The following is a 24,585-nucleotide window of genomic DNA, read 5'->3' on the forward strand; positions in this document are numbered from 1 at the left end:
GGGAGTTACAATAATCTAATCTTGAAGTCACAAAGGCATGAATAATTTTTTCTGCATCTTTGAAGGACAAGAAGTTTCTAATTTTTGCAATATTCCTTAGATGGAAGAAGGCTGTCCTGGAGACATGTTTAACATGGGAAATAAAGGACAGATCCTGATCAAAAATAACACCCAGGTTCCTAATATCACTGTTAGAGGTTAAGGTAATATTATCTAACCTAATCAGACTGTCTGAAAAGTTATCCCTGAGCTTTTTAGGACCTAGGATTAGAACCTCAGTCTTGGATGTGTTGAGCATTAAGAAGTTGATAGACATCCAGGACTTAACGTCCCTGAGGCAGGACTCTAGTTTAACAAGTTGGTCGGCCTGATTGGCTTTAATTGATAAATATAGCTGAGTATCATCTGCATAACAATGAAAGTTAATGTTGTGTTTCCTAATAATATTTTCGAGTGGTAACATATAGAGATTAAACAATATCGGTCCGAGGACGGAGCCTTGTGGTACTCCACACCGGACCCGTTCATGCATTGAAGATTTGTTATTTACATGAACAAATTGAAAGCGGTCAGATAAATATGATTTAAACCAGTTTAAGGCTAAGTTTTTAATGCCGACGGCATCTTCTAATCTCCTTAAAAGTATATTATGATCGACAGTATCAAATGCGGCACTAAGGTCCAGAAGAACTAAAACCGATAGAAGACCTCTATCTGAGGCCGTTAGAAGGTCATTAGTAACTTTTAGCAGTGCAGTCTCTGTACTGTGGTTCATTCTGAAGCCGGACTGAAGGTCCTCTAACAGATTATTCTCCTGCAGATAATCCTGGAGTTGTTTAGCCACTACTTTCTCCAGAACCTTTGACAGGAAAGGAAGGTTGGAGATGGGCCTGTAGTTTGAGAGAAGGCTTGTGTCTAAGTTTGGCTTCTTAATGAGAGGTTTAATAACTGCTAGTTTAAAGGATTGGGGCACATAGCCTATTGATAGAGACTGGTTAATAATTGCGAGTATAGAATTATTAATTAGTGGCAGTGCCTCTTTCAGAATTCTAGTAGGAATTGGGTCCAACAGGCTAGTAGTTGGTTTAGCAGAAGAAATAAGGGAATTTAGTTCGACTAGTTGTATTTGCTGAAAGCATTCCAGATGACTGTTAGGTTTAACCAGTTCCTCTGTTATGGGGCTAACGGACGGTAGGGTTTGATGGATGTTATCCCTAAGCGTTGTAATTTTATTTTGAAAGAACTTCATGAAGTCCTCACTACATATATTGTTAGGAATGGTGGGCTCAACGCTATTTTGGTTCTTGGTCAGTTTGGCTACAGTACTGAAAAGAAACCGAGGGTTGTTTTTGTTTTCCTCTATTAAGGATGAGTAGTAATTAGTTCTACTTCTACTCAGAGCTTTCTTATAAGTTTTGAAGCTATCCTTCCAGGCTATATAATCTAGGTCTGTTTTTGTTGAACGCCAAGTTCTTTCTAATCTACGGGAGCGTTGTTTAAGCTCGCGGGTTGATGAGTTAAACCATGGGGATGACTTTTCCTGTTTTTTCATTTTCATTTTTTGAGGAGCTATGTCGTCTAGCGTTGTTTTTAGCATATCTGTCAGACTGTTTGTTAGGTATTCAATGTCTGAGCTAGCAACAGTATACGGGTCAGGAAGATTCACTACTGATTCTATAGCAGAGGGAATTCTTTCCTTGAATTTAGTTACTATGTTATCAGAGAGAGACCTGGTTAACACGGCTTTAGCCGGAGGTTTATAACTATTTAGAACAAAGTCAAAGGTTATTAAGAAGTGATCTGACAGGAAATCATTGTGAGGAGAGATGGTCAGATGCTCTATATTCAAACCATAAGTTAGAATAAGGTCTAAGGTGTGTAGATGTTTATGGGTAGGCCCGTCTACTACCTGAGAGAAACCTAGAGAGTCAAGTGTAGATTTAAAGCTGGCACTGAAACTATCATTTTCTACGTCAACATGAACATTGAAGTCTCCTACCATGATAACCTTATCTTTAGTCAGGGCTAGATCTGACAAAAATTCAGAGAATTCAGTTAGAAAAGTTGAATAAGGTCCAGGAGGACGATAAATGATTACAAATTCTACAGAATTTACTATTTTATTTGACGGGTGTCGCATGGTCATGCTCAGACTCTCAAAAGAACTAAAGTTGGGTTTTGGGTTCATGTTAATTAGTAACTGAGAGTTATAGATGGCTGCCACGGCCCCTCCTCGACCACTTTCACGAGCTATTTGAGTGTTAATATGACTTGGAGGGGAGGCTTCATTTAGACTAACATACTCATCTTTACGTAGCCAGGTTTCTGTTAATCCAAAGAGATCAATGTTGTGTTCGGTTATCAGATCATTGACTAGAAGAGCTTTGGATGATAAAGATCTAATGTTTAGGAAACCACATTTAATTTTTTTGTCTTGATTTTGTCTAGTTTCACACTTGATACGGATTAAGTTTTTGTAGTCATTAGAAGTTATTTTCCTAGGTTTAGATAGTTTTATACTTGTGGTGGTCCGAGGGATAGACACAGTCTCTATGGGATGTTTAACTAAGTTAGCTATGGTTGGTGACTGCCCAGAGGGAAACTCAGAGAGGCGTGTAGGACTGCGACTCTGTTGCCTGGTCCCCACTCTGGTGCGTCAGGATGGAGGAGCTAAGCTTTTAGCTATGTTTCTAGATAAGAGGTACGCTCCATCCAACGTGGGATGGATGCCGTCCCTCCTGATGAGACCAGGCTTGCCCCAGAAGGACTTCCAATTATTAATGAAGCCTACCGAGTTACTGGGACACCACCCTGACAGCCAGCGGTTAAAAGATGACGTGCGGCTAAACATCTCGTCACTGATGAGGTTTGGGAGGGGGCCAGAGAAAACTACTTCGTCTGAAATGGTCCGCGCGTATGTGCACACTGACTCTACGTTAGCTTTGAGGACCTCAGACTTCTTCAGGCGAACGTCGTTTCCACCGCAGTGGATTACAATCCGTTTAAATCTCCGTTTACTCTTGGTCATTAGCTTTAGCTGGGACTCAATGTCGCCTGCTCTGGCCCCAGGCAGGCAGCTAACTGTGGCCGCTGGTTGTCCTAGGTTAACGTGTCTCACTATTGAGGAGCCAATAACCAGCGTGTCCTTCTCAACCAGCGTGCTGCTGAGTGGGGCAAACATATTGGAGACACTGACGGAGGCCTGCGGGGTGTAGCGGGGGTGTCCGGTAGACTTCTTGCTGCTACGTTTACCCCTGGCAGTCACCCAACCGCCCTGTTCCCCCGGCTGCTCGGGGGCCACTGAGGGGGGGTTAAAGTTAGCAGCTACCTGCGCTGCTAAGCTAGAACGCTCCGCTCCAGCTAAACCTGGCGGCTGTTTACTAGCTACAGGGCTAGCCCTAAGCTCGACAGAGAGGAGACGTTCCTCAAGCTGACTCAGCCTCGCCTCAAGTGCTACAATAAAGCTACACTTTTCACAGGTCCCTGTGTCAGTAACTGAGGTCGAGGTGTAGCTAAACATCTGACATTTGGAGCAGGAAAAAATAGGAGAGGAGGGGGAAGCCATGGCTAAACAGGTGCTGATAGGAGCTAAAACAGCTAAAACAAAGCAAAAACAGAGAAACTGGAAGGCAATCACCTTTTCGGTTTAGGAATCCGGTTCTTTCCGTGCGGTTCTTTTCGTCCAGTAGTTGGGTTAAGCAGCTCACCTGCTCACCTGCTCTGAGCTCCTTATAGATCACAGTCTAACTGAAATGTTATGCAATTCAGACCCTGCCCTCAACACGCCCACTTTCTAACATAAATGATCAATGCAAAGTGCCTCGTCAATATTTTTGCATCTCAATCAGCCTGTTGATTAACGGCATTTGATGCTAAATACTGACAGAAAAGACAAAGAAAAGGAATTTTACGGAGAGAGAAATAGTCATGGAGGAGGTGCAGGTCTGGAAAATGATATTGTTTGGTGTCACAATAATGTCTTAAAAAAGTAATCGGCAGCCGCTGTAAATAGTGTGAGAGCCACAGAGAGATCAGTGACTGCAGAGGTGGAGAATAGTCTGATCTGAAGGTGGAGGTCAGAGGAGAGCAACATCATGGGGCAGCGCCTGAGCACACCACCGGACACCAAAACAGCCTCCATGGGTGTGCCGGTGTGTCGGAGACGGAAGGAGACATTTTGGTGGAGACCACAGCAGACCGATAAAGTTCAGTTTTACCTGTTTATTAAATGTATAAATTAAATATTTGAACAGGGACTCTGTGTTTAATCCTCAGTCACTCGAGAGTTGGAAGCGGTGGGTGACCACTGCGCTTCGCAACAGTGCATCCTGAGTCCATGGCGACGCAGCGCACCCACACTGCAACTTTACGCACGGCTGTCACTGCACTATATATGTGCTTACTCTGAAATTAGACTGATTGTTACACACTTTGTCACAATTGATAATCAATCAGTTCTATCCGCCGTTCTGTATCATTTGAAGATGAAACTATGACATATGAACATGGTGCTGCTTATTCAGTAGTAATATTCCACTAAAGAAACATCTATACCACTGCAGCTTGGCTGTTTATGATTGCGTGGATCATTAAGTCTGATATTTGATGATAATAAATGCATGAGATGAATCTGGCTTCAATTCACCACCTCACAATCAGCGCTGCCAGATTCCTCGTCTCCAAAATGTGGTTCAAAGGTTTGCATACCGGTATGCACATTGTTATGGAAGCGTACTGCATTCACATGAAAAAATTCATAAAAAAATATTCGGCTGTTTTTCTGAATTTATGAGATAACGGTTTTCTGAATTTTTTTTAAATCGGTTCGGTTTTTCTGAATTTATGAGATAATTATCTCAGAATTATGAGATAAAATTAATTTAAAAAAAATTGGCTCTGTATTTTTGAATTTATGAGATAATGTTTTCTGTAAAAATTTAAAATTGGCTCTGTTGTTTTGAATCATTGGGACAGAGGTGTGTCTTATTCCAAGCAGAAGCTCTGCTAGACCGTTGCAGGAAACAAGCATGCCCCAGCTCTCAAATTTAAATCCAGCTTTATTTCTATTTATTTTATCAGTAATAAACCAGGTCTCCTAACTACGGTTTGGAGTTATAAACCGGCGGAGGTAACACTGTGCAAAGTTGACAAACTAATAACATTACCATCAACAATACCTAAACACAAGAGTATCTCCCAACCAAATAGAAATAAAGCTGGGTTAAACTTGAGAGCTGAGGCATGCTTGTTTCCTACAACGGTGTGGCAGAGCTTCTGCTGGGAATAACACACACACCACTGTCCCATTGATACAGAACAACAGAAACCATTTAAAAAAATTTCAGAAAACAGTATCTCATAAATTCAGAAAAACAGCCATTGTTTTATATAATTTATTTTATCTCATAATTCTGAGATAATTTTGTCATTAATACAGAAAAACAGAGTAGATTTAAATTTTTCCATGTGAATGCAAAATGCTTCCGTACATTCTCCCGCAAGGTTTATTTTCTTAGATCACAAACTTTGCGAGGGAAGTGACGTACGCATCTTTCAGGGGTCAGAGGTCAAGTTCTATTGGTCAGAAAGTCATTGTTTCATGAACAAAGTGGGGCAGAGAGCCTGCGGTTGAACAGTTTGTGAACCAGTTTATGAGGGATGACAGTGTAGGTGGTGCTGCTGAAGTTCACGGGTCTGCATGCACGTGCACACACACACACACACACACACACACACACACACACACACACACACACACACACACACACACACACACACACACACACACACACACACACACAAACCTGTGTTTCAATGCTGTTTTTGTTCCATTGTTCTGTGTCTTGTGGTAACAGTTGAGGTTCGCTGTGAAACTTTCACTTGTCATCCTCTCGATCGTTTCTACAGTCGTGTTTGCAAGATGATGAATGACCCTCCTTCAGAGTGCAACAATTAACACGGGCCTAATTCACACTAATGCTGAATGAACAAATATATTGTAATAATATTTATAGAATATAGAAAACACCGCCTAAACATTACTTGTACGTTCTGTGTCATTGGGCCTGATATATTGAAGGGTTATGTGTATAAAAACAGACACGAACAAGATATTGCAAGGATACAAATGGAGGTTGGTATTCATATCTGCTTTAACACGTAACAGTGAATTAAAAAGAGGTTTTACATCATAAGCTTGAGTGTTTTATCAAGGTAGAAAACAGTTTATTTACAAAGTATAAAACATAAGATTCTTAAACAAAAAGCAAGTCAATATGAAGCAGAAAAATGTAAAATAAGTTAACAGGTTTGAATGATTCTTTGTTTTTTTTTTAAGCAAACAAACTTATTTTAAGGAATTAATTTGGATCATTTATTCACGTCTAACTGATACATACAAGAAGAGTGTATATCTTAAAGACTTTGTGGGGGATAAATATATAGGAAAGGAACCTTCCACACAATAACACAAACTTCATAGAAAAAAAAAAGATCTGAAAAAAAGACGATAACATCGAAAAGGGCTGAATATTTTCAAATCATTGTAAATTGTACAAAATTGTAACTTGTAAAATTGTACAAAACAATGTAGTTTTGTGAAATAACAACAACAGTAATGGACTGACAATGTACAACTGCTGTTACATTTTAAGAATTATACCAAAATACCCGACAGGTGATAATGTATATCGAAGTAAATACAGATCAAAAATGGGAATATTTCTTTAGTTAAAAAATAAAACAAAATAAAAATGAATCCGCAAAAACAATGATAAAAAGGTTGGAATATGAATTTAAAATATCTTCCTCAGTAGCAATTTAAGGTTTTAAAACAGAAAAGTTAATTACATGGTGTACGTCGGATTAAAAAAAACTTCTAATGTCACAAGAAACTAAAATTACTTCTTGATGACAGAAACGTGAGTAGATGAAATGTAGTACTTCCACCCTTGGTAACTATATTTGCAATCAGGTTTTGTATAAAAGGAAAATCACATCACCGTCATTTATCAGATTGAGATTAAATGATTTAGTGGTGAAAACGCACGTCAGTGTAGATTGTCTCTTTCTGAGCCGAGTTTGTGTTTCCTCTTTCTGCTTTGGGGACTTTTCTCCTGCTGAAGGTTGGTGCAGAATAGGTCAATGAAGCTTCTTCTCTCTGAGGAAATAGAAGAAAATGTACAAATGTTACAACTTTATTTACATGAAAATAACTGAAATTAGATTTCCAGTTATTTCATCCTGAGACTTTACCTGCTGATCACTGCTGACCGGTTCAGCATCTGTTTCAACAGAGACATTTTGTGTAATATGTGATTAGTTAATTCAACACTGCACTGAGATTTAGCATTATATTCATGAAACTTGTATTACCACAGTTACAATCCTTCTTCTTCTTGGTCCAGATGAGATAAACTGAAACAGTCACACTCGCAGCCAAAGCAACACAGGAAACACAAAGAGCTATTTCTGTTGTATTCAAAGCTCTCGTGTTCGGATCTGAGAAAATAAAACATTCTATGATATAGATTTATTTGTTTTTTACATTAGAAACCATTTTCCTAGTAAACTAGTCTGTACTGACCTTTACTGTCCAGTTTTGATCCATTTCCAAACATGATCTCTCCACATGCAGCCACAGCACAGTAATAAGTAGCAGCATCAGAGACACTGACCTTCTTAGAGAAGTTATAGAAACATTTCTGTGAAGCGTTTCCACACTCTGCACCGTCTCCAGCAGTATAAATGAAACTGGGGTGAGATTGATCTGATCCGGCTCTGAACCAGTAAACTCTGGAATGTTCTGGACATGTTTTCTTCTCAGAGTCAGAGAGAACCGAACACTGCAGAGACACCGACTCTCCTGGATGGACCCACTCAGACGGAGGAGCTTGACTGATGACAGAGAAGACAGACTGGGGTCCTGGAGGACACAAAAGAAAACTACAAGACCAGTTCTGAGACATAAGTGAGTAAAAAAGTAAGAAAGAAAAATCCCTATCAGCAAGAGATGATCTGGTTTGAGATTAAACAGATTATTCTCTAAACTTGCTACTGTAAATACTCTTTCCAGCAAACTGGAGTCAAGGCCCCTTCATACTTCCATTTAGAACCCATAAGAACAAGAAGAAAAGTCAGGCAGTGACGTCACCCAGCTGCCGAAAAAAATGAATTTTCGCCAGGACAGTTCATACTCCGAGGAGAAGCTGTCGAACTCGCTGGCCACTCCCCCTTCCCAGCAGCCACACGTCTGTGAAGCGGCGTTTTAACTTTTCAACTGCACAACTTATTTCTCACCTCCAATGTTTCCAGTAAACACATTTCTCTGAAGTGTTTCAGTAATAAGAGAGAAAGTTTGGGTCCAAGCTGGGATGTTGATCCGAAGTCAACCGCAGGTTTTAACAGCAGGAACTGACAGCTTCTTCTCTCTTATATCACTAAAGATTTGGGAATCTGTTCTTGCAATGTTACTCCAAAAGACAGATTCTATATCTTACACAACAAGGTTAACTCGTATGTCAAGTCTGAACTTTGATGTCCCACATGAAGAGAGAGATTTTGAGAACAATTGTGTGAATAAGTTGATAAGTAAGTCTGTAATAAGCAATTAAATAAGTCCAATGTAAGTAAGTAAATGAATTAATAAACCAGTAACTGAAGATGGAGAGAAAAGAGAAGTGATCAAACATCATATCTAAAGTAAATGAAAAATAAATTGTGTAACATTTATGATCAGACATAGAAACAGAGATTACTTTACCTTTAACTCTGAGAAATATTCCTCTCAAAAATGTTAATGTCCAGCCGGTTCCTATGCAGTAGTAAAGTCCAGTGTCGATCATCTGAGTTTGTTTAATGTGCAGAATAAAAGTTCCAGGTCCTTGTTTGGTGGTAAAATGAGGAGTCTCATTAATTTCAGTAGAATTAAAGCCAACTGTTCCTCCCAAGACTTCAGGCTGGTGATCAGAAATGATTCTGATCCAATACAGCATCTCTCGGGTCTCAGACTCACGAGGACACGTAAAGGTCACACTTTGTTTGACATTAACAGACGTTATGTTAAAGTTCTGATCATTCAGGGAGCCTGAAAGAAACAAGCAAATTCAATCATTAAATACACAAACGGAAACATTCCTTCATTTAATGTATGTACATACGCTGAATCAGAAGTGTGTAGAAATACTTACAGCCCGCTGCGATCATCAACAGAAAACTAAATGTGACAAACATTTTCTGAGAAATCCTCCACTGACTGTTTCAATCAGAGCGTCTCCACTTCTTTTGTCATCTCATAAAGAGGGAGGGTCAGACTCCACGACCATCTGATTGGTTCGTCTTCACACTGAAGGATGTGATGAAGACAAGTGAGAGGAACACGATGGTCGACCTCTTCATCAGAGAGCACTACTGAAAACTACTTTTTGAAAACGGCTAAGGTGTAACTTTTTTAAAATCCTCCGTCTCCGTGGAAACAGAGACAAACACAACTTTTCAAAAATACTCTGAGTCCATCTTGATGTCAACTTTCATTACATTTTAAACGGATATTGTTCTCTAAAAGCTGCCGTAAATGGAAAAACTTGTCTGAAACAAAAACGATGCATTTTCTCCTAAATCGTGTGAACGGGGCCTCAGAGGAGAGTGAAGGTCGACTCCTCACACACCCCTCCCAGGAAATAACACCTGGAAACACACATTTCATAGATTTATTCTACAAAAGAATATATAAACATCATGGACTCTTTGCTGTGAATGAAGGTGTTGTGTCCTAAAGGTCATATTTCAAATATTAACTTGAGGTTTCGCAGTGTGGAGCCAAAGAGAAGGGAACATTCTTTAACAAAGTGAATACACCAAACAGCACAGAAATGATTTTCTAAACAAAAGACAAGTCAGAATATCTGAATGTGTAGTCAACCGTCTTGCACACTCACTTTTCAACTAAATAGTTCTGAAATCACAAGAGATTATCACTATAGTATCACAAGTGCTAAATATAAGTTTCTTTGAAATGCGGCGCACGACCAACTTCCTGAACTTAAAACTGAATGTGAGGCAGGAAGAAAAGTCCTCTGCAATTCATCTTTAAGGCTCGACCACAACAAAGTTTCACTCTTGGTTTGCTGGATTGAAATTGCTGATAAAACTGTCGCAGTATGAAGAAAAGCCCAAATGACAAAGACTAGAAATTGATCATCGTACAAATGTCCACCGATCTTCTGCGTCACTTTATGACTTTAGAAGTTAAAGCAGGAACCAAGACCAGTCAGCAGTTCATCACAGGAACAACAAGAGTCAACTGTTCCAGTTGACCACAACTTCACAAGCTGGAAAACAATTTTATTTATACTCTGAAAGATGCATCCATCTTCTCCCACTTATCTGTCTCCGGGGTGTCAGTCTGAGCACCGTCACCCAGATCACATTGCACCCATTAAGAACCTTTCCTGCAGGTGGTGAGCCCACAGGAAGGTGGTGCCCAGCGTGGGACATGAACCTTCTACCTTGAGATTGTGAGTCTCATGCTCTACCAACTGAGCTGGCCGGGGGCCTTCACTGAAAGATCAACAACAAAAATAGCTGACTTTGATTTTTATTGTTTGACCTTGAGTTGGATAAAAACAATCATGTGTTCATTTCTTTCTTCAACTTGCCACTTGTGCTTTTCTTTACAAAGTGTTGCTTGTACCTGAAACTGAGTAATATGAATGTCCACCTTTGTTGTGGTTGTGCTTTTAAAGAAGTACATGTGTGCAGAGTGGCAGCTTTTCTTCCTGTCCCACCCTCTGGCTACATTCCAGGAAGTAGGTGTGCAGCGGAAGCTCTGTCGATTTGATTAGTGGTGGTTTCACAACGATTCAGTGGAGCAGACATGAGAGGGCGACCACACACACCTGCTCACTTCCACAATGTCTTCTCTTGTGTTTAATGGGGGCTGCTAACATGTGAGGGGGGATATGTGACTTTAAATTTATGAATGGAGAAAGAATTTTATAGTTTATTGCTTGTGCTTGCAATTTCTGCTATTCTTCATACTTTACTGTGTGTGTGTGTGTGTGTGTGTGTGTGTGTGTGTGTGTGTGTGTGTGTGTGTGTGTGTGTGTGTGTGTGGCTGATCAAACTAACTGGCAGCAGGTTTGAAAACTGTCTCGACTGCTGTTTGTGCTTCTCACTCGGTTGAACTGAACAATGCGTCTCTGACAAAATGTACATTTGCCTCTATATATTCGTCTTCATCATCACAGACATATTTCTTTCATGTATTCATCCACACTGAATGCACCTACACAACAAATAACATGTTTAGACATCACCGGGTTTTTATAAAATGAATATTTCCCCCTCTGTTTAAAAAAAAAACCTTCATACACAAACCCATATAAAATCCTTATGAGGAGCTACTGTGAGCAGCCAAACTTGTAGCCAATCAGAATCCTGGAAAACTGTAAACGCAGGTCACACACAGGTGATGCTTCTGTTGCAGACTATAAGTTAAACTCTGCCTCCCGTCTAGATGCAAAAGACGTTTTTTTCAAAATTTTGGGCCGGAATTTCTTCAGTTTTCAAAAAGTGGCTGGTCGTCTGTCTTACAAATGAAATCAGAATGTGTTGTCAATTCCAATTATTTCCAAGGTCTAAAGCATTTCTAAAATAAAAAATACTAGTTGTATACATCTGTTTACATTGAAGCGTTGCATCCAACAGAAGTGTGTCAGAAAAACCTTGTTTCAGATGAAAATAGTCATGAAACCTTCAACACACTTTGACAAACATCAAAGAAGAAAACTAAATGTGAATGAATAATACAGTCAATTCCAGAATAAGCAGGATGGTATTTATAAGTTCCAGAAAGATTCATGGCATCAAAAGCATCATAATAACAACAAAGTGAGTTTTATTAAATATGTAAATTCTTAATCAACAAAACTAAATTGAGCTCAATATAATTCACTTTTTGTTATTTCAGACATGACATACAATCCATATGCAGGCTTACTTACTACTAGAGTACTGCAAATGTGTATTTTAATACAGCCACTGTTAAATGTCTTTAATTCTACTTAAATACAAGTAAAAGTATCTTTTACTGAAAGAGTGAACATATTCATGGACACGGGAGACAAGAGGAGGATTTTAAACTTTCAATTAATTATTTTGTTTCGCTCTGGTTGTTTTCTCCTTCTTGTGATGTTGTTGAAGAAAATGTAAACTGGAGGAGTAAACACAAAACCCTCGTCCACCTGGGCTCCAAAAAACAGGAGAAAAAAAGAAAAGTATGAACTGAAAGATGGCGTGACAAAACCGGACCCCACAACCTGCCTTTTAGACTCGATTCCCACAGCGTTTTTTAAAACATTCTATGGGTTCTTTGAGTTTGAGCTTCTTAACATCATGAATTCCTCTCTACAGACGGTGTTTTCCCTGCTGCCTTTAAAACAGCAGTGGTGAAGCCCCTTCTGAAGAAGAGTAACTTAGATCCGCACACTCTTGATAATTATCGGCCAGTATCCAGTACCATCCTTACCATTCTTAAGCAAAGTTTTAGAAAAACTGGTTTTAATCCAACTTAATGATGTTTTAATTAGAATGGATATCTTAGAGAGAAATCAGTCTGGTTTTAGGATGAACCACAGTACTGAGACAGCCCTGGTGAAAATGGTTACACATCAGGGGTAACATGGACGCTCAGAAGCGTTCCGTCCTGGTGCTACTGGAGCTTAGTGCTACCTTTGATACAGTAGATCACCACATTTTGTTAAACAGACTTCAAACCCTGGTAGGACTCTCCGGCACTGTTCTTAACTGGTTCACCTCCTGTCTCTCAGATCGTCGATTTTATCTAAGTATGGATACTTGCTCCTCAAGAATCCATAGAATCAAGTCTGGAGTTCCCCAAGGTTCAATTTTAGGTCCAACACTTTATAATCTTTATATGTTGCTGCTTGGTGATGTCATCAGGAGACATGACATCAGCTTTCACAGCTATGCTGATGATACACAGCTGTACATTGCTGTGTCTCCTGATGACACAGGGCCATGAAACGCCCTTTTTAACTGTATTTTAGATTTAACATCATGGATGACAGACAACTTCCTCCAGCTCAACAAGGACAAAATGGAAGTTTTCGTTATTGGTCCTGAAGGCCAGAGGGAGAGGCTTTTACTCGTCACTGCAGGACTGGAAAACCTCGCAGAGAGTTAAAAACCTGGGCGTTCTCTTTGACTCTGAGCTGGAATTTATTCCCCACATTAAGAACATAACAAAAACAAGATTTTATCACTTGAACATAGCCAGAGTCGCACATTTCTCCCTCTGGCCAGCACAGAGGTGCTGATGCATGCTTTTCTTTCCAGTCGCTTAGATTAATGTAATGCCCTGCTTTTTGGTCTTCCCCAGAAAACTATCAGCAGCCTTCAGCTACTCCAGAATTTAGCAGCACGAGTGACGGAGACCAGAAGACGGGAGCACATTACACCTGTTTTAAAGTCAGTGCATTGGCTCCCTATGCGTTACAGGATTGATTTTAAGATTTTATAATCATTTTTTTAATGTCTTTAAAATGGTTTTGGGCCTTCTTATCTTCCTGACCTGCTTTACGATACGAGCCCTCGCGGCCCCTGAGGTCTTCTGGCACCGGCCTGTTAAGGGTTCCTAGTTTCAGAATTAGGACCTATGGTGAGGCCTCGTTCTGTCACTATGGTCCACGTTTGTGGGACAGCCTGCTGGAGGGCCTCAGGGCTGCAGAGACTGTTGGTGTTTTTAAAGGAGGGCTCAAAACTCACTTTTTTAATTTAGTGTTTAATTAATTGACTATTTTACTTAATTGTTATTCTTTTTTCTAATGTAGTCAGTGTTTTAGCTTAACCCTTTATGAATTTATTTTATAAGCTCCTATTTATTTTTCTATATCAATTATTCTTACTTTTTATTTTCTTATCTTTTATTTTCATTTATTGATTCACTTTGTTAGTGTGATGTCGAAACCAGGAACCCAAAAGCAGAGACAGATAATCGGAGTAAAAGGGAACAGTTTATTTAGCCGCAAAACACAAAGCGAGCCGGAATGCAGCTGAAAAAACTAAAACTGAAGCAGCAAGCAGCAGGCAGCAGGCAGCAGGCAGCAGGCAGCAGGCAGCAGGCAGCAGGCAGCAGGCAGCAGGCAGCAGGCAGCAGGCAGCAGGCAGCAGGCAGCAGGCAGCAGGCAGCAGGCAGCAGGCAGCAGGCAGCAGGCAGCAGGCAGCAGGCGTCGGAGACGAAACGGGAGGCGACACCGGGACCACTCAGGACGATCCACAATAAAAACGATCAGCCTCAGGTGTGTGTGGTTGTCCCCGGAGAGTGCGTCACTAAGAGAAGGGGAGAGAGGGAGGAGAGATGCCCCAAACAGGAAACACAGAACATCCCAGTTAGCTCCTATTTATTTTACCCCAGTGTCTCCTCATGGGGGCGCTCCGCATCGGGAGTTGAGTCTGGTCTGCCTGTTGGGGGCGTCGTCCTGGGGACCGTTCTGGCCACGGCAGTGGGAGCTCTCGACTGTAGTTCACTGACCGTGGTGTGGGCTCCTGACCGGGTGTGTCAGGGCGGTCCCTGTGGCGGGAGTTTTTATAGTTTGTTACGGGCAGTTGGGCTTGGTGGTGTGGGTGGGTGTGTGTATGTGTATGTGGGTGTGTGTGTGCGTGCGTACGTGCGTGCGTGCGTGTGTGTGTGCATTCATGCAAGTGTTTCTATTTTATTTTATTGCATTTTTTATATTTTATGTGAAGCAATTTGTTTTGAAATTTTTTTGTATAAAAAGTGCTCTACAAATAAAGTTTGATTTGATTTGAAAACAAAGAGGTGTTGTACTGGGCCGACCCTGTACAGGGCCGGAGAAGCCAGCACCGACGCCAGGCTGAGGAAAAAACCCAAACTAGACCCAGATCAAAATGAAGGTGAAAAACCGTCCGGCCGGTCCAGCCAAGTCAAAAGTACTGCTGCTAAGAAAGAAAGCCTACCGGCTACCAGGAAGTAAGAGTGAGTGACATGTCACTGCTGACGGCGGGAGAGAGCATGAAGACGAGACGCCTCCAGGAAGCAGAGAGGAAGAGATGGAGTCGGTCGGTGAGAGAGAAAGACCCGGCCTATTTATAGGTGGAGCGGGAGCATTTAAAATACAATGATTTTTCAGACTTCCTCTAAGTCCCAGCTCTAAGTCAAATGACTCTATTTACAAATGAAAGGACATTACCTGAGGATCAGCAGGGGAGTGAAAATGAGAATCTGACTTGCGCATTGGAATTTTTCACACCTTGGATGTTTTGGAGTGTTTGGGGATGGGCAAAGCTCAGAGCTTCTTTTAGCACACTCAATAAATCTCAGCAATAAATTGTAGAATATTTGCGTGTGTGATAACCTATAATGTGTCCCAGGAATAACTACAGTCTGAGGTCTAAAGACTTGTTTTTACACACAGTTCCGACCATCCATTATAAACTGGGCAAAAAAGCCTTTATGTATTCTGCTACATGTTTATGGAATGTGTCGTGGTCTTCTTGGTGGAACGCTGTCCTGGGCCAGATGCGTTGGTGGAAGACCAATCGAACATAGTAACACTAATGGTTGTAACTATACTGGTACTCAGCTGGTGTACTCGTACAAAACAGACAGGGAGAGCGGAGCAGGATGCAAAAATAGAGTTTTATTGCTAAAACCCGGTGCTCAGATCAGTCCCCAGACAGATGCCAACGATCAGACACTTCGCTAGGCACGATCGAACACAAAAATAACTTGCTTGGGCTTGGTCTTTATATACACTGCAGAGGGTCCTCCTTCCAAACATGTACTTCCCATTTTCCTCGAAGGGGGGGGTCCCCCTTTGCACAACAGGTGCTGCCCATATCTCTTTTTGCTACTTCAGCATTGGTGCGGAAATAACCGTATCTTACTCGGGCATGTTTTGGGACCCTTCCCGTCATAAATTCATTCTCTTGATGACACTAATGGTGTCTTCCGTCTGGCCCTGTCTGGTCTATCTTGGGCTTCGTCTAGCACCTTTCAGCGGACACAGTTATAATCGTCCATGGTTGCATTCCAATTTTTAAAAAACCTTTAAGAGTTCAATACATTGCTCTGGTAAAGTTTGCATACATAATATGTGTTGGTGCTTCTCGAGATACATGAATAATTATTCAACAAATGCTGTACAGAAAAAAATTAAAAACTCACAGTTTGTCATGCTGGGCGAGTTTAGGGCCATTTTACAGCACATGTAAACACAAACCTAACCTTGTTCTTGTTTTAGCTAACTTATATTTAAGTATTTGGTGGCTTTTATAGTTTTGTCTTTCTCTGCGACTGTACTTTTTATTGTTTCCATCTATTTGTCTTTTGTGCTATTTATTTGTTTTAAGAATATTTTTGTATTTAGAATTAATATAAGACACAGCAAACTTTTTTATGTACTAAAAGAGGTGAGTAATCTCAATGTGGTTCTCCTGATTTCAATAAATATACATGTACACATGTGCATTTCAATACCTGGCCCTGATCTCATCACACTGAAGGATGTGATGAGAAACACATCCAGGAAATACTTTGTAATACCAACCATGCACCTGAAACACATGAAACAACACCAACAGCAGGCTGTATGGTTGTATCTGTGTAAAGCTCACATGGTAAACACAAAGAGACCAACCGAAGAAGAACAGAACCTTTTTATACCGTTTGAAACCAAAACTGAAGAAATGGTGGAGTAAACCTCTTTTCAGAGCATTTTAAATTTTTACCTAGATGACCTATTGTACCTTTCTCTCCAACCATCTACTCTGGTAAAAGCCATTATAGAGATAGAATTTTAACGTCACAGACATGCAGGAAAGGCTTCTAGAATTCCACTGAAGTATGAACATTATGGGATCATTGCCTGACTTCCCCCTATTGTTTCTTCTCCTTGATTAAGATCTGACTGTATTTTTTCCCATCATATGTCCTTCATGTTCAGGAACTTTGCTGCAGCTTTCATAATGATCTTGATTTTTTCTTCTTTTGGTTTTTGCTTGTTCTGTACAGTTTATGACATATGCTAAAAAAAAACTAGTTTGTCTGTTGTCAGGCCTGTCTGGTTATTTTGTGCATCCTTTTCCTTGTTTTGTTCCATGTTTTCTGTTCTTTTTTCTTTGCCTACAATCTTCACTGCGTCTGCATAAGTGACTTTCTGTTCTGTTCTGACCTGCTGGACTTTTGCTTCCTCCTTCCTTCTGATGCACCCTCCATAGGCTGCTGTGTGGTTTCCTCCACAGCTGCAACACTTAATTGGTTTGTTGTCTTCACACTCTCCGTATGAGTGTTCACCTCCACATCTTCCGCATCTCTGATTTCCCCTACACACTGTGGCAATGTGGCCCTTTCTCTGACATTTGTAGCATCTAAGTGGAGGTGGAACATATGCTCTGACGTTAAAGCTCATGTAGCCTGTCATGACTTTATCCAGGAGATTTGTATCATTGAACTCAATTAGAACTGATGTTCTCTCTCTCTCTCAGTTACTAAATGCTTTAAGGTGAGCGGTGCTCAGAGCAGGTGAGCGGTGCTCAGAGCAGGTGAGCGGCTAAACCCAACTACTGGACAAAAAGAACCGGACGGAAAGAACCGGATTCCTAAACCGAAAAGGTGATTGCCTTCCAGTTTCTCTCTGTTTGTGCTCTGTTTTAGCTCCTATTAGCACCTGTTTAGCCATGGCTTCCCCCTCCTCTCCTCCTATTTTTTCCTGCTCCAAATGTCAGATGTTTAGCTACACCTCGACCTCAGTTACTGACACAGGGACCTGTGAAAAGTGTAGCTTTATTGTAGCACTTGAGGCGAGGCTGAGTCAGCTTGAGGAACGTCTCCTCTCTGTCGAGCTTAGGGCTAGCCCTGTAGCTAGTAGGCAGCCGCCAGGTTTAGCTGGAGCGGAGCGTTCTAGCATAGCAGCGCAGGTAGCTGCTAACTTTAACCCCCCCTCAGTGGCCCCCGAGCAGCCGGGGGAACAGGGCGGTTGGGTGACTGCCAGGGGTAAACGTAGCAGCAAGAAGTCTACCGGACACCCCCGCTACACCCCGCAGGCCTCCGTCAGTGTCTCCAATATGTTTGCCCCACTCAGCAGCACGCTGGTTGAGAAGGACACGCTGGTTATTGGCTCCTCAATAGTGAGACACGTTAACCTAGGACAACCAGCGGCCACAGTTAGCTGCCTGCCTGGGGCCAGAGCAGGCGACATTGAGTCCCAGCTAAAGCTAATGACCAAGAGTAAACGGAGATTTAAACGGATTGTAATCCACTGCGGTGGAAACGACGTTTGCCTGAAGAAGTCTGAGGTCCTCAAAGCTAACGTAGAGTCAGTGTGCACATACGCGCGGACCATTTCAGACGAGGTAGTTTTCTCTGGCCCCCTCCCAAACCTCATCAGTGACGAGATGTTTAGCCGCACGTCATCTTTTAACCGCTGGCTGTCAGGGTGGTGTCCCAGTGACTCGGTAGGCTTCATTAATAATTGGAAGTCCTTCTGGGGCAAGCCTGATCTCATCAGGAGGGACGGCATCCATCCCACGTTGGATGGAGCGTACCTCTTATCTAGAAACATAGTTAAAAGCTTAGCTCCTCCATCCTGACGCACCAGAGTGGGGACCAGGCAACAGAGTCGCAGTCCTACACGCCTCTCTGAGTTTCCCTCTCGGCAGTCACCAACCATAGCTAACTTAGTCAAACATCCCATAGAGACTGTGTCTATCCCTCGGACCACCACAAGTATAAAACTATCTAAACCTAGGAAAACAACTTCTAATGACTACAAAAACTTAATCTGTATCAAGTGTGAAACTAGACAAAATCAAGACAAAAAAATTAAATGTGGTTTCCTAAACATTAGATCTTTATCATCCAAAGCTCTTCTACTCAATGATCTGATAACCGAACACAACATTGATCTCTTTGGCTTAACAGAAACCTGGCTACGTAAAGATGAGTATGTTAGTCTAAATGAAGCCTCCCCTCCAAGTCATATTAACACTCAAATAGCTCGTGAAAGTGGTCGAGGAGGGGGCGTGGCAGCCATCTATAAATCTCAGTTACTAATTAAAATTAACCCAAAATCCAACTTTAGTTCTTTTGAGAGTCTGAGCATGACCATGCGACACCCGTCAAATAAAATAGTAAATTCTGTAGAATTTGTAATCATTTATCGTCCTCCTGGACCTTATTCAACTTTTTTAACTGAATTCTCTGAATTTTTGTCAGATCTAGCCCTGACTAAAGATAAGGTTATCATGGTAGGAGACTTCAATGTTCATGTTGACGTAGAAAATTATAGTTTCAGTGCCAGCTTTAGATCTACACTTGACTCTCTAGGTTTCTCTCAGGTAGTAGACGGGCCTACCCATAAACATCTACACACCCTAGACCTTATTCTAACTTATGGTTTGAATATAGAGCATCTGACCATCTCTCCTCACAATGATTTCCTGTCAGATCACTTCTTAATAACCTTTGACTTTGTTCTAAATAGTTATAAACCTCTGGCTAAAGCCGTGTTAACCAGGTCTCTCTCTGATAACATAGTAACTAAATTCAAGGAAAGAATTCCCTCTGCTATAGAATCAGTAGTGAATCTTCCTGACCCGTATACTGTTGCTAGCTCAGATATTGAATACCTAACAAACAGTCTGACAGATATGCTAAAAACAATGCTAGACGACATAGCTCCTCAAAAAATGAAACTGAAAAAACAGGAAAAGTCATCCCCATGGTTTAACTCATCAACCCGCAAGCTTAAACAACGCTCCCGTAGATTAGAAAGAACTTGGCGTTCAACAAAAACAGACATAGATTATATAGCCTGGAAGGATAGCTTCAAAACTTATAAGAAAGCTCTGAGTAGAAGTAGAACTAATTACTACTCATCCTTAATAGAGGAAAACAAAAACAATCCTCGGTTTCTTTTCAGTACTGTAGCCAAACTGACCAAGAACCAAAATAGCGTCGAGCCCACCATTCCTATCAATATATGTAGTGAGGACTTCATGAAGTTCTTTCAAAATAAAATTACAACGCTTAGGGATAACATCCATCAAACCCTACTGTCCGTTAGCCCCATAACAGAGGAACTGGTTAAACCTAACAGTCATCTGGAATGCTTTCAGCAAATACAACTAGTCCAACTAAACTCCCTTATTTCTTCTGCTAAACCAACTACTAGCCTGTTGGACCCAATTCCTACTAGAATTCTGAAAGAGGCACTGCCACTAATCAATAATTATATACTCGCAATTATTAACCAGTCTCTAACAATAGGCTATGTGCCACAATCCTTTAAACTAGCAGTTATTAAACCTCTCATTAAAAAGCCAAACTTAGACACAAGCCTTCTCTCAAACTACAGGCCTATCTCCAACCTTCCTTTCCTGTCAAAGTTTCTGGAGAAAGTAGTCGCTAAACAACTCCAGGATTACCTGCATGAGAATAATCTGTTAGAGGACTTTCAGTCCGGCTTCAGAATGACTCACAGTACAGAGACTGCACTGCTAAAATTTACTAATGACCTTCTAATGGCCTCAGATAGAGGTCTTCTATCTGTTTTAGTTCTTCTGGACCTTAGTGCCGCATTTGATACTGTCGATCATAATATACTTTTAAGGAGATTAGAAAATGCCGTCGGCATTAAAAACTTAGCCTTAAACTGGTTTAAATCATATTTATCTGACCGGTTTCAATTTGTTCATGTAAATAACAAATCTTCAATGCATGAACGGGTCCTGTGTGGAGTACCACAAGGCTCCGTCCTCGGACCGATTTTGTTTAATCTCTATATGTTACCACTCGGAAATATTATTAGGAAACACAACATTAACTTTCATTGTTATGCAGATGATACTCTCAGCTATATTTATCAATTAAAGCCAATCAAGCCGACCAACTTGTTAAATTAGAGTCCTGCCTCAGGGACGTTAAGTCCTGGATGTCTATCAACTTCTTAATGCTCAACACATCCAAGACTGAGGTTATAATCGTAGGTCCTAAAAAGCTCAGGGATAACTTTTCAGATAGTCTGATTACCTTAGATAATATTACCTTAACCTCTAACAGTGATATTAGGAACCTGGGTGTTATTTTTGATCAGCATCTGTCCTTTATTTCCCATGTTAAACATGTCTCCAGGAAAGCCTTCTTCCATCTAAGGAATATTGCAAAAATTAGAAACTTCTTGTCCTTCAAAAGATGCAGAAAAAATTATTCATGCCTTTGTGACTTCAAGATTAGATTATTGTCACTCCCTAATGTCAGGCTGTCCAAACTCCTCTGTTAGGATCTTACAGCTAGTGCAGAACGCTGCTGCACGTTTACTAACCAGAACTGGAAGAAGAGAGCACATCTCCCCAGTCTTAGCATCCTTACACTGGCTTCCAATTAATTCTAGAATAGAATTCAAGATCCTTCTGATCACATATAAAACTCTTCATCAGAAGGCTCCGTCCTACATCGAGAAACTTCTAGAAGTGTATCACCCTCCACGAGCCCTTCGCTCTGAGAATGCAGGACTGTTGGTAATCCCTAAAGTCCATAAAAGTAAAACAGGAGGCAGGAGTTTTAGTCATATGGCTCCTTTACTCTGGAATCAACTACCAGCCTCGGTCCGAAGGGCCGACACCATTAGTTTATTTAAAGGGGACATATCATGCTAAATCCACTTTTTTAGCCCTTAAATGCATTTTGTTGTATATTTAGAGTGTTTAGAAGTACAGAAAAGTTCAAAGTAGTCTCTTCAGGTGCTCCGTTGATATCTTTATATTCTGTTTTGGTCATATTTTGCAATCTGTTTCGATTTTTCTATTCTCTATTCCGTTTTTTGAACAATGACGTCACAGTATTTGCAGCGGAACTGCCAAATTAGGACATCGACACTTCGAGCAATCCGCCATTTTTGTTTCTCACTGCGATTTTGTCGTCCAACCGAAGTTACGAGAGGATAAGTCGAAATGTTCGGTTGTTGGATGTAGTAACCCACAAGCTTCGTTACACCGTCTCCCAGCATCAGAACCTTTTCGAAGTGCCTGGTTGAGTTTTATTTTTCACAGAAATGTACCCACATCTGTGGGTAAGGTCATTTTTGTGTGCGCGAAGCACTTCAAGGACGACTGCTTCAGCAACCTCCGCCAGTATAAAGAAGGATTTGCCGAAAGACTTCGTCTGATTGAGCGGTCAGTTCCTTCTATCTATGGAGACGACGAACAGAGCACTTCGGTAAGCTGTATATAACGCTAAAAAGTGTGATGATAAGACGTCCCTGTCATTGTTTTGTTAGCATTAGCAGTTGCACCGTCTTCATATGTTAGCGCTGTGTGCTCGTTTTAGATTATAATGTAACTTCTGTGTTAAATAGTCGTTGTAATACAGGCAGTATTGTAGTAGTGGGCATGGATGGAGAAGTTAGTGTAAATATAGTAACACACCATTGCGTTACATCCATATGAAGACGTTGTTCTGCAGGTGCATCATCGTCATTTTCATCTCGCTCCGCCGGGTCCGACTCTGGCTCCAACATGTATGGCTGGATGGACAAATCTTCCGTTGTTGACATTTTGTAAATAATGTGTGAATATAAAGTTTCTGCGCCGCTAGATAATTGTATCTGTTCTATCAAACTACAAAGATGGCCGAACAGGGTGGCGTTGAACCGAGTGTCACCTCTGCAACCTGGAGAGGAGGCGGGGTATGAAGAGTCTCATTTGCATTTGAAGAGACCGCCCCAAAACGAGTTGCTCTCAGAAGCACATCAGAAAAGGGGTTGAAAAGGGGCCTGTGGAGCTCTAATAATGAGGAATTCAGACCCAAGCATTGCAGTTCTGCTTTATATAGACCACAACTGTATGATTTATATGTAAAAAGGAAGGATTTAAAAGCATGATATGTCTCATTTAAGAGTAGACTAAAAACCTTCCTCTTTGATAAAGCTTATCATTAGGAATAAAATAGGACCACTAAGTTGAGCTGCTCCAGGCCTAGACTGCTGAGGGGATTTTCTCTCTCCCGTTAAAAGGGAGTAACTCTACATTTGGAGCTTCTGTTTCTTGTCTTCCTTTCTTTCTCTCTGTGTAACAACATTACTGTAGCCACCAGATACTGCCGCCGTCTTTTTTCTCCCTGACAGGAGGGGAGCAGGATCCAGGGGATCAGACCCAAGACTCACAGAGTGGAGTTACGACTGTCCTACTACCCGACCCCACCACAGCACCGGGACCCCACCGCAACGGCACGGCCCTTAAACTCCAGACTGAGATTGGTTCATCATCAGACCAACGCTCATCATAGACTTTTCTTAGTATTTGTACTTATCTGGCCTGTCTGCCACTCTCTCTCTCCCTCTTCTATTCCTCTCTCTCCCTGTCCTATCCCATGTACTTCTCCCCCCAACCGGTCAAGGCGGATGGCCGCCCTTCCAGAGTCTAGGGTCCGCCCCACGGTTTCTTCCTGAAGAGGGAGTTCTTATGAACGTCTCTCCATGCGAGGGAGTTTTTCCTGGCCACTATTGCTTGTTACACCTGCTTGCTTTGGAAAGGTTTAGTTGGGTTCTGTTGTACTCTATCATTGTAAGAGCGCTTTGAGATGTTTGTTGATGTGATTTAGCGCTTTACAAATAAAATTGAATTGAATTGAATTGAATTTAAGACCAACTATATCTTTCACCGTTCGTCCTTTGATCTTTTTTTTTAGTTCACCCAAATTTAATTTTCTCCCAAAGGTATTCCATATATCACTCCCTTGGCTCCTCTCTCTACCCCAACTGCTTTTCTTTCCACTACTTCTTTCTTGCAGATCGTTTGTAGTTTTAGGGCTTTGTCTCTTTGTCCAGCTGATTTACATTTAATGAACAAGCTGTCATCTGCTCCTTGCCATTCTGCTCCACACTCCTCAGTTTTCATGTCATTTGCGATTTTTTGTCCTCCTTTGTGAAGTCACAGAATTTCCTTCCTTCTCTGTCCGGAACTGACGTCCGGCTGAAAGCAGGTCCAAACAAAAGATAATACCTACTGTATATCATATTAATTAACCCCGTTTGTATGCGGATTGTGATCAGATGTTCTGGACAGTGGACAACGCTATTAATTGAAAACTGGTGAACTCCTCCCTTTCTCAATTCAGCTTCTAAAACTGCCCTTTCTTCATTATACCTCGGGCGCCTTTCAACATTCAGGGTTCTGCTGCTGGAGAAGCCACTCCTGAATCCTCCCATGCACTTTTTGTCACTTTGCACTTTTTCTTATGCACTTTTGGAAAATAAAAAACAAAAAAATGTGGACCCCCCAAAAAGTTGACTCCGTCATCATTTATTTACTCATTGCTCAAACCGCTCTCCAGCCAGTCTGAGGCCATATCGCGGATCTGAGGCGAACAGTGAGTGATGATTATTGCCTTTTTGGTGTTTGAGATCTGAATTCTGACTCCTGGTTCTCTCTATGCAGTGTTTATTAATGTCTTTAGATCCATTGAACTAAATGTTTTTCTTTCAGTGGAGGTTTTGGTGACTGGCAGCAGGAGTTAGTGTCTTTGTGTGTGAGGCCGAATGAAAACCT

General features: G+C 41.2%; 2 protein-coding genes across 2 annotated transcripts; both read right to left on the bottom strand.

Moving 5' to 3' along the window:
• Positions 1-1,563: 1,563 nt before the first annotated feature.
• LOC308110868 (uncharacterized protein) lies at positions 1,564-17,730 on the bottom strand. Its single transcript, XM_080465488.1, has 2 exons — positions 17,709-17,730; positions 1,564-3,707 (listed from the first exon to the last, which is right to left on the bottom strand). The coding sequence occupies exon 2, from the start codon at positions 3,563-3,565 to the stop codon at positions 2,657-2,659; it is 909 nt and encodes a 302-aa protein (XP_080321614.1). The 5' UTR covers positions 3,566-3,707; positions 17,709-17,730; the 3' UTR covers positions 1,564-2,656.
• Positions 6,131-9,252, bottom strand: LOC308111209 (uncharacterized protein). The gene is made up of 6 exons (XM_080466024.1): positions 9,189-9,252; positions 8,762-9,085; positions 7,586-7,924; positions 7,375-7,500; positions 7,255-7,283; positions 6,131-7,159 (listed from the first exon to the last, which is right to left on the bottom strand). Exons 1-6 carry the CDS (start codon positions 9,229-9,231, stop codon positions 7,031-7,033), a joined length of 990 nt encoding a protein of 329 aa, XP_080322150.1. The 5' UTR covers positions 9,232-9,252; the 3' UTR covers positions 6,131-7,030.
• Positions 17,731-24,585: the final 6,855 nt, after the last annotated feature.

This window comes from Lipophrys pholis, assembly GCF_963383615.2.
Source record: "Lipophrys pholis genome assembly, chromosome: 6".
NCBI classification, from domain to species: Eukaryota; Metazoa; Chordata; class Actinopteri; order Blenniiformes; family Blenniidae; genus Lipophrys; species Lipophrys pholis.